General features: G+C 39.6%; 2 protein-coding genes across 2 annotated transcripts in view; both read left to right on the top strand.

Moving 5' to 3' along the window:
- The window catches only part of LOC311098987 (histone-lysine N-methyltransferase 2C-like), a 120,458-nt gene extending 118,707 nt beyond the window's left edge, over positions 1-1,751 (top strand). Inside the window, exon 60 of the mRNA XM_084139566.1 lies at positions 70-1,751. Coding sequence (XP_083995692.1) covers positions 70-162 — 93 coding nt within the window. The 3' untranslated portion in view covers positions 163-1,751. The remainder of the gene's footprint in view (positions 1-69) is intronic.
- Positions 1,752-2,665: 914 nt separating this feature from the next.
- Positions 2,666-16,587, top strand: part of LOC311099094 (5'-AMP-activated protein kinase subunit gamma-1-like) — a 56,521-nt gene continuing 42,599 nt past the window's right edge. The window contains exons 1-2 of the mRNA XM_084139725.1: positions 2,666-2,910; positions 4,682-4,753. Of these exons, the coding sequence (XP_083995851.1) occupies positions 2,830-2,910; positions 4,682-4,753 (153 nt within the window). The 5' untranslated portion in view covers positions 2,666-2,829. The remainder of the gene's footprint in view (positions 2,911-4,681; positions 4,754-16,587) is intronic.

The following is a 16,587-nucleotide window of genomic DNA, read 5'->3' as shown; positions in this document are numbered from 1 at the left end:
TGAAAATATCTACATATGCTATGAATGGCGTTTTCATTGTCATCACTGTTTTTCCCCGTTATTTTCCAGCTTTGTTTTGACTACCAGTATGACTGTGTGGACGGCCAACACAAGATCGCCTGTCACTGTGGAACAGCAGACTGCAGGAAATGGATCAACTGAGAAAAACCTAAAATGACAACAACAAACACAAATGCATTCCTTGCCATATTATGCAGATGCCCTGATCTCTGTGTAGAAAGAGAGAGGTGCTTCAGACTTTTTTAGAACGAGCCGAAGGCCTGAGTAAACCCTAAGAGCGACGCGTGAATGGAGTCCCATGTTTGGAAGCATAGACTGAAGATGGACAGGAAGAAGCAACAGCAGATGGACGTGATTCGTGCCATATTATGCGAGAGGCTGGGTTTTATTGGAAGGGCTCTGTCAATGAGTGTGGCGTCTGTGTATTAGTGAGATGATATACAGTAGGGCGCAGATGAGAATCCACCAGCGAATGAGGAGAGAGCACTGTGCAGGGCGCGGACCCTATTGGTTGTTAAGGGCAGGCCCTTTTGTTTAAAACTTTAAATGTAAAACCATTTGACTAAATGTAGACATCACTGAATGGGGAATGTACAGCAATGACTACCGTGAAGGGAATATTAACTTGCACTAAAAAAAAAAGACACACGTACACACAAACTTTAAGATACTTGATTCCATGAGTCAGTTTTATCATAGGTTTCTGTCATGTGATTTGAGTGAAATTCGAGAGGACGTTTTGTATTTATTATTGAATTAATTAATTTTATTCTCAAAATGATGACAGTAAAAGAAGGCTAAACTGATATTGTTTTCTGAAGATTGAAGAAATTCTGTTACTTTTGTACAAATGTATATAAAGAAAAATATAGGAATAACCGACCAAATACTACCTTAACCTTCTTGATGTTTGGGTGTTTTTTAATTATATTATTATTTTATTTTTTGTCATTGCAGTTTATTTAAGAAGGATGTCATGATATCAGTTTCAGAGTATATATTATGATTATTCTGTACAGAATTTGTAAAATAACCACAATAATTCACAAAGTATTTTTGTTGTATTAAAAGTATGGTATTGTAGCTTAGTGTTTTTGTGATTTACACGTACTTTGACCACTCAAAAATAAATATTTTTGGTGACTGAGTGTGGAAATGAGCTATTGGTTAAAGAATTAAAAAATGGTAAAGACATCCTGACATCTTTGCTGTTAATCAGGTTTGATTTTATAGAGCTGTGAAAAAGGTTTTAAACCACCCAAACACAATTTTAACTTCTTTTTAACCCAAATATGTGTAGGAATATAACCTTGTTTTTTCTGTTTTGTTTTTTACATAGAAATTGTGTACAGACGTCGTATGACATTGCTTACTGCTTCAGGCTTTTGAAATTAAAGTGTACTGAAAAAATTAAATCATGTTTCTTGCGGAGGAAAAGGTCGGGACATTTGGTGGTGCTACATTTTGAAAAGAGATGACATTCTACTTAATCAGAAATGTATGTGATATTGACACATCACAAGCCACATACAGTAGTTAGAAAATGTTTTGCGAGCACAATTTCAAGTCGACTGTAAAATATTGGAGACCGTCTTAGAACTTGTAATGTATATGGCATGTATTTTTTTAACTTTCCGAAGACTCAATTGTATATATTTTCTCAATGAATGGTTGTAACAAAATTGTTTCTTGGATATTTTTCTTCTCTTGTATAAAATGACATCCTCCTACCAGTGTGTTTGTGGTAACTTTTTCTTGGTCCTGTAGTCTCAATGTGTTTTTTTTAATGCCTTTTGAAGTGTACAGAGAAATATGAGGTTTGGAATTGAATTTAGAAACATTTACAAAATAAACTATTTTACATCTTAATTATATTGTGTGTGCCTTCAGAAATCGCACACATCTGCCTGACCCATAGGACTGACCCCCTTGGAATAGACTAGGCTTGAGTAATGTATTTTACTCCTCAAGAAGACACCCACTGGCCAAATATGGCAACTGCATCTCCACTACTTTCATCACCATACACATTTTGTTAATATTAAATTCATAATATATTATTTACCAACTGAAGACAACTGATAAAAATATAATCTATAAAAGTATGGCCTGCCATTAATTAGGTTAATGTTTAAACGAACTGACACGAGCTGTTGGAGAGAGCAAAAACGTGTAATTGAAGGCAAACAAGGCATTCACCAGATAGACTAAGAGAAAGAATGGCTATGAGATCTGCCTTGCTGTTCAAACGATAGCAGCAAAATATCCAACTGGAGGCTACTTGTTTTGCTCACGTTAACCCACCCACTGCATGTAAGAAAGAAATAACGTGTATGTGTTCCATTTCAATAATTGTCCCCTTGGCTTAATTCCTATCCCTTTCTGAGATTGGAGATCTGAAGTGGTCAGCCAGTGAAAGTCCCCATCCCCAACATATCCCTTTGAATAAAATGTGATGCTCTGCTTTATCTGTAAATCGTTTTATATATGTGGAGGAAATGGAAAGGGTAGGAGTTATGACCTAGGGAAGGAGTCAAGGAAATAGGAACCAATAATGAAACCATGCTTTACTGACATCTGTTAGTGAAAAGCAGCGCGCTCAGTCTTCGTGATGTCAACACACCCGTTGTCTGTAATGCGTCGGTAGTGCGGTAGGCTATACTTCCTGGTAAATTAACTACTTTCTTCTAAAGAACGTTGACTTACAACTTCGTTTTCAGATAAAGACTTATGGTATAATGCCACGCAATTTACCCAAGCTCGTTCTTCCTCGTTAAAAACAAAGAGAACAGAGTCATTAGTCTGAAAATGGGAAGCACGGTGATGGAGTCCAACAAGAAGGATATGAAAACATCGAAGAAAAAGAAAACACTACGCCTAAATATGCCAGTAAGTTCGTAAATGATGTTGTTTGACACATACAGGTGTTTGTTGATGTGGAAAGAGTAGTGTGTGTGTGTTTATTATGACAGTGAGATCTGTGTTTTGTATTATAATGTTGCAAAATATGTAACTTTCAAGTATGTTCGGGTGCCCGTATTGTTACATCAATCACATGGGCATGTTTTCCAATTCACAACGTCTAGTCCTCACATTTGAGGTCATGTTATTTTTTCAAATATCATGTTATTTTTGTAATTACATCATAATCAAAAACAACACTGTTCAGGTTGCCTTTTTTGACAGGTTCTTTGCACAACCCTGACCTTTGGACAGGCATGAGATGATGCTAGTTTTTCCCCCAGCATCAAGTCCTCAAAACATGGACTCAACATCAGCTATTCACTTGATTTGTGGGTGAAATGTTCATGTCTATGCACTTTTAAATTTAAATGCAATACGCCATCATCATTTACATCATATTCATCACCATCATCATCACTACCACCATCAACATATAATGCGTTGTCAAAGACCTGAAGCCCATCCCATACGCAGACTTAAAACTCATCCTGTACTGGTCTATTTACACAATCCAAATACCACCGAGGTCTATTGGGGCCTTTATTAATTCCTAAATGCACCAGCATTGTTATTTTCCATTATTGCATGAACTGGAATATTACAAACATAACTGGCTAATCAAGTAATCAGTTACTGTTTAGAACAATTATTTCCAACGTTTCCATGGAAAAGGTGTCTAGTTGGCTTATGGGCAATAAGGGATCTGATGTTGTTGTGTTTTTGTGTGAGAAGAAAGAGGAAGCTAGGGAAACAGCTGGAAACACACTGCTCTGGTCTCTGGTCTGCTCTAAACCACTGAGTCATGATTAATTGTGTGTGCCTGCACTGTAGCTAGGGGCAACAGAGAAGAGCCTGAGAGAGAGAAAGTCCTGACTTTATTGGATTTCAGAGTATTATTCTGGTTTCCCCTTGCATCATGTTCTCTCCGCTCAAATGAACCAAGACACTGATCGCATTGGCATCATATCAGCCTGTTTAACCTGAAACAATGGTGAGCAGTGAGCACAGTGTACAGTCTGGTTAAACCAGGCTAGCATCATTATGGGTTTTCTTTGTTTCCCCAGACATGTTTTACTTCAATATCTGACCATAATCGTATAGTTATACTATGTGCATTATCTAAGCTTGCATTTTCTATATTAAGACAATGCCCCAACATCTGCAGATCAAATAGGCCCCAAGTTATTTGAATGACAGTGAATTGTTACTGTCGGTGCTGGCTGCTGCTGCATTCATGTTGCTGCAGCTCACTGGTATTCCATGGATGGCATCCATTAGATCCATGCAATCACATGCCTTCCCATGCCCTCCCAGGAGTAGTGCATCGATTACAAAATGCCTCGACGTGTATACACATCTGCTTTTCCATGCAATTACATTGGTTTATTGCTACGAATTATTGCCTTTTCTCCATTGAAACATGATGATTGACATGCATAACTTGGATGTTATACAATAGGCCTATGCGGAAAGGTAGGGTAAATGTATTTCCTGGTCATGCCATGCCCCAATAGTGGTTTAACATGTTTCTCCTCTTTCAAATCTTAACATGTCTTGCCAGAAGCAGATTGTCCAGTGTTAAATATTGAACCTAAAGCCGAAAATTACAGTTGGGGCCGATCAATCACTGTCTGGACGTAACATCAATAGTCAATTTCTATTGTCAAAATTGGCTAAAAGCCTTCTCTGTCTGCAGGACCTAAGTCCTTTCGCCTCCCCCATACTGGATGGCAAGTCTGGAGGCTCGGGCAAGGATCGCTCTCCAAATGTAAATTGTCTTCATACTGATGGTTACACACAAGTTATTCTTGACTGACAGCATAGCGCTTCTCACATTTACCTTTAATTTTAAAGGCCCAGTGCAGTCCAAAACATGATGTTCCTGTGCTTTATATTTATTTCCACACTGATGTTGGAATAATACTGTGAAATTGTGAAAATTATGATAATGCCCCTTTTAGTCTAAGAGCTGTTTGAAAAGACCGCTTGAAATTTCTGCCTGTTTTGGTGGGATGCTGTTCTGGCCTGCCTGGTGACCTCACCAGACGGTAAATTAGTTAATAGACCAATAAGAAAGAGAGTTCTAAACCTCTGCCAATAACAGCTAGTTTTCAGTTTTCGCCTCCACTCAGACCACTCCCAGACAGTTCTATCAAAATTCTTGCTTGAGAAATTGTGTTTCTTTTTGACCATTTTAATTGAAAACAATCACAGTAAGGTATTTTAATTGTTACCCAGAAATGATTTGATATTGAAATAAAAACTGCTCCATTGGACCCTTTTAATAGTTAAAAGTTATCTGAGCAATGTGTTTGGACACAGGCAGTGTGACAGACAGACATTGTTCCGGAGCCCTCTGATGTAATGAAAAGGGCTGAGGGGATGGAGTGCCGTGGTACTGCTATTTTAGTGGGTGTACGTCTGATGATGTCCCGTGGAAATGGATGTCACATGACGGTGAGTTTGTAGATGTCATGGTTGTAGTCCCGCTGGACATAATGAAGGTTGCTCTGCTCAGTAGCAGGAGCTCAGCATTATACTGAAACATGGGTGTTTAAAATAGTAGAAAGCATGCTAAGAATCAAAGACTGGTTATCAGCGATGTAGGGCTATCCCCGACTAATTAAAATCTTGTTAGACCGAAAGTCGTCTGTTCTTTCGATCAATCTATTGCTCGACATTTTTTAAACGTGTATTTTTCCATATATGGACACACCCTATGTGTTTTAATAAAATCAACTATACGCATTGAGCTTGTCTGATTCTTTAAACTTACGGTTTGATGCCTCGAGGGTGCAAGAAATCTAGATAACCTGACCCAACTATTCTCCTCCCGCTCCTACTGGCTTTCGCAGATTCTGCCATTACTCTCCTGAAGTTGCTGGTAATAGGCTACATGAGGAGTCGGCAACCTTTCTCATGTGCAATGCCAATTTATCTTAACATTTCTACCGATCTGCGAGCTAGTTATGGTTTTCATATACCCATTTTCGTGAAAGTTTCATTACATTTATAATAACGTCTTCATATCTCAATCAATGTCATGTGGTTAATCAAAATTCTATCCAAATCTAAATGAAAATGATACAAACCTAAAAAGTAACTTCTATTGCCATTTCCAACTATGTAAAAATAGCCTACATAAGCCAACAAATAAAAACATTGCAGCCTGCAGGTAGGAAATATCCTGATAAAAATAAATATCCTGTAAATCACATTAGCTACACATGGCCGGTCTGCAACAAACTTGAAACATTGTATCAGCTATTAACTTGGGTCCAGCAGGAGGCTTGCTCTAGCAAACTTGCAACATTGTATAAAATAATCTGGGCACTCAGAGTTTCCAGCGCCAGTGAGGTCGGGACAGACACAGCTGTAGGCTATTTGCGCAAGGGATAAGAAGCAGTGCTTGACTTGGACAGGAGCTCACCGGAGCTGAGCACCGGCACCTCAAATGTTCTACTGCTTGAGCTCCTGTTCTTATAGAATATTAGCTCAAAAGTATTGTAGAGCTCCTGCACCTAAATATAAACAGTACCAGCACCCAAAATGAGTACCGGAACCTATTTCAGTCCAAGTCAAGCACTGATAAGCCTATTTTATGATGTTTCCACTGGATCAGAGCATTACCATTTTCCCTTTCACACTGAGTGATTATTGAAAGGGAGAGAGCTGGAAAGATTGTTCAAATACATTGAGGAACTATTGTAATTCTCAATGGATGTAAAAACAGACTTCATTGGGTGATGATATTAATTAATAGTAATTTCGATCCGAATGTGCAAATTGTCCAAATAGATACGGAAGGTAGATGGATTATTTTAAATATGTTATTGGACCATAAACAGATATGGCTCATTAACCTTTACGGACCAAATAATGATGATCCACAATTCTTTGACAATATATATAATAAATTATCAACCCTGCAAGTAATTCAAGACAATGTTATTATGGTGGGGGATTATAATACTGTTTTAAATAGCTCAATGGACCGTAAAGGAAATCACACCACAAACAATCACCCACATGCTCTTAAGGAAATTGTGAATGTCATGGATACATTAGAACTAGTAGATATATGGAGGCTTAAATATACTGATCTAGTGAGATATACATGGCGGAGACTGAATCAAGCTAGTCGTCTTGACTTCTTTCTTATCTCATTCTCGTTGGCACCAAAAGTAAAAAAAAGTGTTGATGGGTGACAGAATGCGGTCGGACCATCATATAATTGGCATATACAGTGGGGGAAAAAAGTATTTAGTCAGCCACCAATTGTGCAAGTTCTCCCACTTAAAAAGATGAGAGAGGCCTGTAATTTTCATCATAGGTACACGTCAACTATGACAGACAAATTGAGAATTTTCTTTCCAGAAAATCACATTGTAGGATTTTTAATGAATTTATTTGCAAATTATGGTGGAAAATAAGTATTTGGTCACCTACAAACAAGCAAGATTTCTGGCTCTCACAGACCTGTAACTTCTTCTTTAAGAGGCTCCTTTCTCCTCCACTCGTTACCTGTATTAATGGCACCTGTTTGAACTTGTTATCAGTATAAAAGACACCTGTCCACAACCTCAAACAGTCACACTCCAAACTCCACTATGGCCAAGACCAAAGAGCTGTCAAAGGACACCAGAAACACAATTGTAGACCTGCACCAGGCTGGGAAGACTGAATCTGCAATAGCTAAGCAGCTTGGTTTGAAGAAATCAACTGTGGGAGCAATTATTAGGAAATGGAAGACATACAAGACCACTGATAATCTCCCTCGATCTGGGGCTCCACGCAAGATCTCACCCTGTGGGGTCAAAATGATCACAAAAACGGTGAGCAAAAATCCCAGAACCACACGGGGGGACCTAGTGAATGACCTGCAGAGAGCTGGGACCAAAGTAACAAAGCCTACCATCAGTAACACACTACGCCGCCAGGGACTCGAATCCTGCAGTGCCAGACGTGTCCCCCTGCTTAAGCCAGTACATGTCCAGGCCCGTCTGAAGTTTGCTAGAGTGCATTTGGATGATCCAGAAGAGGATTGGGAGAATGTCATATGGTCAGATGAAACCAAAATATAACTTTTTGGTAAAAACTCAACTCGTCGTGTTTGGAGGACAAAGAATGCTGAGTTGCATCCAAAGAACACCATACCTACTGTGAAGCATGGGGGTGGAAACATCATGCTTTGGGGCTGTTTTTCTGCAAAGGGACCAGGACGACTGATCCGTGTAAAGGAAAGAATGAATGGGGCCATGTATCGTGAGATTTTGAGTGAAAACCTCCTTCCATCAGCAAGGGCATTGAAGATGAAACGTGGATGGGTCTTTCAGCATGACAATGATCCCAAACACACCGCCCGGGCAACGAAGGAGTGGCTTCGTAAGAAGCATTTCAAGGTCCTGGAGTGGCCTAGCCAGTCTCCAGATCTCAACCCCATAGAAAACTTTGGAGGGAGTTGAAAGTCCGTGTTGCCCAGCGACAGCCCCAAAACATCACTGCTCTAGAGGAGATCTGCATGGAGGAATGGGCCAAAATATCAGCAACAGTGTGTGTGAAAACCTTGTGAAGACTTACAGAAGACGTTTGACCTGTGTCATTGCCAACAAAGGGTATATAACAAAGTATTGAGAAACTTTTGTTATTGACCAAATACTTATTTTCCACCATAATTTGCAAATAAATTCATTAAAAATCCTACAATGTGATTTTCTGGATTTTATTTTCTCATTATGTCTGTCATAGTTGACGTGTACCTATGATGAAAATTACAGGCCTCTCTCATCTTTTTAAGTGGGAGAACTTGCACAATTGGTGGCTGACTAAATACTTTTTTTCCCCACTGTACATTACTCTTACTGAATTTCCACGTGGGCGAGGATATTGGAAATGTAATCAAAGCCTATTGGATGATAATTTATTTATAATTAGAACAAAGGAATTTATAACTGACTTTTTCCGACATAACATAGGTACAGCAAATCCCCTTATTGTATGGGACACCTTTAAATGTGCCTTTAGAGGCCATGCAACTCAGTACTCATCTCGAAAACAAAAGCAATTTAGGTAAAAAGAGTTTATACTAACAAAGGAAATAGAAAGTCTAACAGAACAGATAGATGGCAATAAAAACTGTAATATAGAGGCACAGAATAAATTAGAGGAAAAATAAAAATAAATGGAGAAACTTATTCAAGAAAGATCAAGTGTAATATATTATAAAAATAAAGCAAACTGGATGGAATATGGGGAAAAATGCACAAAATTATTTTTTAATCTTCAACATAGGAATGCTACCAAAAAGAACTTAATGAAACTGGTTACAATTGACGGAGTCACCCATGATTCACCAAATTATATTTTGAAGGAGGAAACAAAGTACTTTAGGCATATGTTTTCGTTTCAGTCGCCTCCATCTCCTCTAACTGAAGCTAATTGTAGTGATTTTTTTTGGTATTGATAATGTCAAATTAACACCCATACAGAAAGACTCATGTGAAGGTGAAATTACAGAGGAGGAACTTCTGGATGCAATTAAAGACTTTAAATCCGGGAAAACTCCAGGGTTGGATGGTATACCAGTCGAGGTATACCAAACCTTTTTTGATATACTAAGAGGACCGTTATTAGCATGTTTTAACCACTCCTATGTAAATGGTAGATTATCTGACACTCAAGAAGAAGGTCTGATCTTATTATTACTGAAACAGGATACAAGTGGAAAATATAAAGATCCAGTCCATAAAAAAAAAAGTGGAAGAGGAAAGTGGAAGGGGGAGAAGGTAAGGAACTTGTCTGTCGGCCTTGCATTAAAGAACATAATTGGTTAAGGAAAACTGTGATAAATAAAAAAGTATATCAGTTTCACATAAGGACCAAAGGATTGACAGCCGTCCCATATAGATTGCAAAATAGTTGGGAAGAGATTTTTGACGTACCGATCCCATGGCATAGTGTTTATGAACTGACACGCAAAACGACACCGGATTCAAAAATTCAAATCTTTCAATTTAAATTATTATATGAAATTATTGCTACCAATAGAATGTTATTTATATGGGGGATACAATCTTCCCAGCTCTGCAGATTTTGCTGTGAAGAGACAGAATCATTAGATCATTTGTTTTGGTTCTGTCCATTTGTAGCTTGTTTTTGGACACAGGTCCAGGAATGGCTAAAGGATTGCAATATTTACCTGGAGCTAACCTTGCAGATAGCATTACTGGGTGATCTGAAAAGTCATAGTCAATCGATCAATAATATAATAATACTTTTAGGAACATTTTTTATTTTTAATTCACAAACTGTAGAAGCAATGAGAATAGAAAGGTTCAGAACTTTTGTAAAACATCACAGTACGGTTGAAATGTATATGGCAAATAGAAATCCTATATGGATGGTGTTAAGAGATAGATGGGAGGTATTGAATTGAGTTGAAGGATGGGACTAATAACAAATAACAACAAATAATAACAAGATGACTAATAATGTAAGCATACTGCGTCCATAATAAGTATATAGGTTGTATGTTGGGAGCTTTTGGGAAAGAGCACAGTTAGAAAGATATGGCATATAGAAGCAAACCGGATGGACATCATGAAAATGATTGGAGAGGTTGAGAGTAGAAGAAGTTCAGGAGCAAAAACAAAAAAAACTATTAAAATGGAATTATTGTAAAATTGACTGTGTCCATAAGGTGTAGATAGTAAGTATAGGCTGGAAGTAGAGGCCTGGGCATTGTTGTTCACTAATTTACCCCAAGTAGGGAAAGGATGGCGGGGTTGAAAAGTAATAAAGGGGAGTATACAGTGGTGAGAACAAGTATTTGATACACTGCCGATTTTGCAGGTTTTCCTACTTACAAAGCATGTAGAGGTCTGTAATTTTTATCATAGGTACACTTCAAATGTGAGAGATGGAATCTAAAACAAAAATCCAGAAAATCACATTGTATGATTTTTAAGTAATTAATTTGCATTTTATTGCATGACATAAGTATTTGATACATCAGAAAAGCAGAACTTAATATTTGGTACAGAAACCTTTGTTTGCAATTACAGAGATCATACGTTTCCTGTAGGTCTTGACCAGGTTTGCACACACTGCAGCAGGGATTTTGGCCCACTCCTCCATACAGACCTTCTCCAGATCCTTCAGGTTTCGGGGCTGTCGCTGGGCAATACGGACTTTCAGCTCCCTCCAAAGATGTTCTATTGGGTTCAGGTCTGGAGACTGGCTAGGCCACTCCAGGACCTTGAGATGCTTCTTACAGAGCCACTCCTTAGTTGCCCTGGCTGTGTGTTTCGGGTCGTTGTCATGCTGGAAGACCCAGCCACGACTCATCTTCAATGCTCGTACTGAGGGAAGGAGGTTGTTGGCCAAGATCTCGCGATACATGACCCCATCCATCCTCCCCTCAATACGGTGCAGTCGCCCTGTCCCTTTTGCTGAAAAGCATCCCCAAAGAATGATGTTTCCACCTCCATGCTTCACGGTTGGGATGGTGTTCTTGGGGTTGTACTCATCCTTCTTCTTCCTCCAAACACGGCGAGTGGAGTTTAGTTTCTATTTTTATCTCATCAGAACACATGACACATGATCAGACGGGCCTGGACATGCCCTGGCTTGAGCAGGGGGACCTTGTGTGCGCTGCAGGATTTTAATCCATGACGGCGTAGTGTGTTACTAATGGTTTTCTTTGAGACTGTGGTCCCAGCTCTCTTCAGGTCATTGACCAGGTCCTGCCGTGTAGTTCTGGGCTGATCCCTCACCTTCCTCATGATCATTTGATGCCCCACGAGGTGAGATCTTGCATGGAGCCCCAGACCGAGGGTGATTGACCGTCATCTTGAACTTCTTCCATTTTCTAAAAATTGCGCCAACAGTCGTTGCCTTCTCACCAAGCTGCTTGTCTATTGTCCTGTAGCCCATCCCAGCCTTGCGCAGGTCTACAATTTTATCCCTGATGTCCTTACACAGCTCTCTGGTCTTGGCCATTGTGGAGAGGTTGGAGTCTGTTTGATTGAGTGTGTGGACAGGTGTCTTTTATACAGGTAACGAGTTCAAACAGGTGCAGTTAATACAGGTAATGAGTGGAGAACAGGAGGGCTTCTTAAAGAAAAACTAACAGGTCTGTGAGAGCCGGAATTCTTAATGGTTGGTAGGTGATCAAATACTTATGGCATGCAATAAAATGCAAATTAATTACTTAAAAATCATACAATGTGATCTTCTGGATTTTTGTTTTAGATTCCGTCTCTCACAGTTGAAGTGTACCTATGAAAAAAAATTACAGACCTCTACATGCTTTGTAAATAGGAAAACCTGCAAAATTGGCAATATATCAAATACTTGTTCTCCCCACTGTATATATAAAAGACATGGGGGATTGGAAGTGATGCAGACAATTACATTGATAGAAGTTACAATCTATCTGCAATATTAAGCTGATCTACCCCCCCCAAAAAAATAAAAATAAACAGACTTCATTTTCTTGCCGTTTGAGGTGAAGAAACATTACTTTGAGAAGCTCCACAGGTCATTAGTGGTGGTGCGTTAAGCCAATCCGAAATACTATCAGATCCCCAAATGGGCACATTTTATATGCCTACAGTTGTGCACAGGCCAGGTAGCGTATAGGCCTACTTCTATGTGTGGGTGTCCTTACTCAACATTGACAGGAGCGCTTCAAACAAAAGACAATGACTAAATTGACACAACTCATGAATGGAATTAAATAAACCTAAACTTGTTTCTCACAAGTGTAGCATAGGTTGTGCACTCTGCAAACAATGTGTCCACACCGACAATGAGAAAAGGAAGACTGGAATAATAATATTGAATGCATTAAAAGAAATGACCGAAATAACAAACATTGTAGATTAGAAATGATAAGAATTAACGGTAAATGTACTACTGGTGATATATGTAATGGGGAATTGATATACACTAACAATCAAACGCAAACAATTCACACAATGAAGTTATGAAACAATGAATGTGCACAAATTGGCGGGAGAGAGCGCATTCTGGAGAGAGAAGTGCATTGTGCATCTGGGCGCATGGTCAATCTGACGTCTGCATTGGCCATGCAGCATTTACAGTGATATGGCCTCAGCAGAAGTCAGGGCATTCATATTTCTTGCACTTTGTGGAGCAGTGCAGCGCTGTTACCAAGGAAGTGAGTTTGTGTTTATACACCCCCCACCTACCATCAACCAATCATGTCAATACAGAGCCCTCCTCATACAAAATTTGGGAGACGCATGGCAATGCGGTACAGAGCTCGATTTGGCCTCTGGAGGCTCTGCAATTGCGGAGGGCTCAATTGCATCACACCCTCCATATGGAGCCTCCGTTCCACATTTTCGAATCAAGCATAAATGGGCGTGTGTGTGTGTGTACACACACACACATACACACACACATACAGTTGAAGTCGGAAGTTTACATACACCTTAGCCAAATACTTTTAAACTCAGTTTTTCACAATTCCTGACATTTAATCCTAGTAAAAATTCCATGTCTTAGGTCAGTTAGGATCACCACTTTATTTTAAGAATGTGAAATGTCAGAATAATAGTAGAGAGAATGATTTATTTCAGATTGTATTTATTTAATCACATTCCCAGTGGGTCAGAAGTTTACATACACTCAATTAGTATTTGGTAGCATTGCCTTTAAATTGTTTAACTTGGGTCAAACGTTTCAGGTAGCCTTCCACAAGCTTCCCACAATAAGTTGGGTGAATTTTGGCCAATTCCTCCTGACAGAGCTGGTGTAACTGAGTCAGGTTTGTAGGCCTCCTTGCTCGCACACACTTTTTCTGTTCTGCCCACAAATGTTCTATTGGATTGAGGTCAGGGCTTTGTGATGGCCACTCCAATACCTTGACTTTGTTGTCCTTAAGCCATTTTGCCACAACTTTGGAAGTATGCTTGGGGTAATTGTCCATTTGGAAGACCCATTTGCGACCAAGCTTTAATTTCCTGACTGATGTCTTGAGATGTTGCTTCAATATATCCACATAATTTTCCTTCCTCATGATGCCATCTATTTTGTGAAGTGCACCAGTCCTTCCTGCAGCAAAGCACCCCCACAGCATGATGCTGCCAACCCCGTGCTTCACAGTTGGGATGGTGTTCTTCGGCTTGCAAGATCCCCCTTTTTCCTCCAAACATAACAATGGTCATTATGGCCAAACAGATCTATTTTTGTTTCATCAGACCAGAGGACATTTCTCCAAAAAGTACGATCTTTGTCCCCATGTGCAGTTGCCAACTGTAGTCTGGCTTCTTTATGGCGGTTTTGGAGCAGTGGCTTCTTCCTTACTGAGCAGCCATCAGGTTATGTCGATGTAGGACTCGTTTTACTGTGGATATAGATACTTTTGTACATACATACATACATACATACATACATACATACATACATACATACATACATACATACATACATACAGTGAGGGAAAAAAGTATTTGATCCCCTGCTGATTTTGTAAGTTTGCCCACTGACTAAGACATGATCAGTCTATAATTTTAATGGTAGGTTTATTTGAACAGTGAGAGACAGAATAACAACAAAAAAATCCAGAAGGAAGCATGTCAAAAATGTTACAAATTAATTTGCTTTTTAATGAGGGAAATAAGTATTTGACCCCTCAGCAAAACATGGCATAGTACTTGGTGACAAAACCCATGTTGGCAATCACAGAGGTCTGATGTTTATTGTAGTTGGCCACCAGGTTTGCACACATCTCAGGAGGGATTTTGTCCCACTCTTCTTTGCAGATCTTCTCCAAGTCATTTAAGGTTTCGAGCCTAACGTTTGGCAACTCAAACCTTCAGCTCGCTCCACAGATTTTCTATGGGATTAAGGTCTGGAGACTGGCTAGGCCACTCCAGGACCTTAATGTGCTTCTTCTTGAGCCACTCCTTTGTTGCCTTGGCCGTGTGTTTTGTGTCATTGTCATGCTGGAATACCCATCCACAACCCATTTTCAATGCCCTGGCTGAGGGAAGGTACTCACCCAAGATTTGACGGTACATGGCGCCGTCTATTGTCCCTTTGATGCGGTGAAGTTGTCCTGTCCCCTTAGCAGAAAAACACCCCCAAAGCATAATGTTTCCACCTCCATGTTTGACGGTGGGGATGGTGTTCTTGGGGTCATAGGCAGCATTCCTCCTCCTCCAAACACGGCGAGTTGAGTTGATGCGAAAGAGCTCGATTTTGGTCTCATCTGACCACAACACTTTCACCCAGTTCTCCTCTGAATCATTCAGATATTCATTGGCAAACTTCAGACGGCCCTGTATATGTGTTTTCTTGAGCAGGGGGACCTTGCGGGCGCTGCAGGATTTCAGTCCTTCACAGCGTAGTGTGTTACCAATTGTTTTCTTGGTGACTATGGTCCCATCTGACTTGAGATCATTGACAAGATCCTCCCGTGTAGTTCTGGGCTGATTCCTCACCGTTCTCATGATCATTGCAACTCCACGAGGTGAGATCTTGCATGGAGCCCCAGGCCGAGGGAGATTGACAGTTATTTTGTGTTTCTTCCATTTGCAAATAATTGCACCAACTGTTGTCACCTTCTCACCAAGCTGCTTCGCGATGGTCTTGTAGCCCATTCCAGCCTTGTGTAGGTCTACAATCTTGTCCCTGACATCCTTGGAGAGCTCTTTGGTCTTGGCCATGGTGGAGAGTTTGGAGTCTGATTGATTGATTGCTTCTGTGGACAGGTGTCTTTTATACAGGTAACAATCTGAGATTAGGAGCACTCCCTTTAAGAGTGTGCTCCTAATCTCTGCTCGTTACCTGTATAAAAGAACCTGGGAGCCAGATATCTTTCTGATTGAGAGGGGGTCAAATACTTATTTCCCTCATTTAAAATGCAAATCAATTTATAACATTTTTGACATGCGTTTTTCTGGATTTTGTTGTTGTTATTCTGTCTCTCACTGTTCAAATAAACCTACCATTAAAATTATAGACTGATCATTTCTTTGTCAGTGGGCAAACATACAAAATCAGCAGGGGATCAAATACTTTTTTCCCTCACTGTGCATACATACATACATAGATAGATACATACATACATACATACATACATACATACATACATACATACATACATACATACATACATACATACATACATACATACATACATACATACATACATACAGTGGGGAGAACAAGTATTTGATACACTGCCGATTTTGCAGGTTTTCCTACTTACAAAGCATGTATAGGTCTGTAATTTTTATCATAGGTGCATTTCAACTGTGAGAGACGGAATCTAAAACAAAAATCACATTAGGATTTTTAAGTAATTAATTTGCATTTTATTGCATGACATAAGTATTTGATCACCTACCAACCATTAAGAATTCCGGCTCTCACAGACCTGTTCGTTTTTCTTTAAGAAGCCCTCCTGTTCTCCACTCATTACCTGTATTAACTGCACCTGTTTGAACTTGTTACCTGTATAAAAGACACCTGTCCACACACTCAATCAAACAGACTCCAACCTCTCCACAATGGCCAAGACCAGAAAGCTGTGTAAGGACATCAGGGATAAAATTGTAGACCTGCACA

The sequence above is a fragment of the Coregonus lavaretus genome (assembly GCF_964263955.1).
Source record: "Coregonus lavaretus genome assembly, chromosome: 23".
Classification (NCBI taxonomy): Eukaryota; Metazoa; Chordata; class Actinopteri; order Salmoniformes; family Salmonidae; genus Coregonus; species Coregonus lavaretus.
This window is presented reverse-complemented; position numbering and strand designations above follow the sequence as displayed.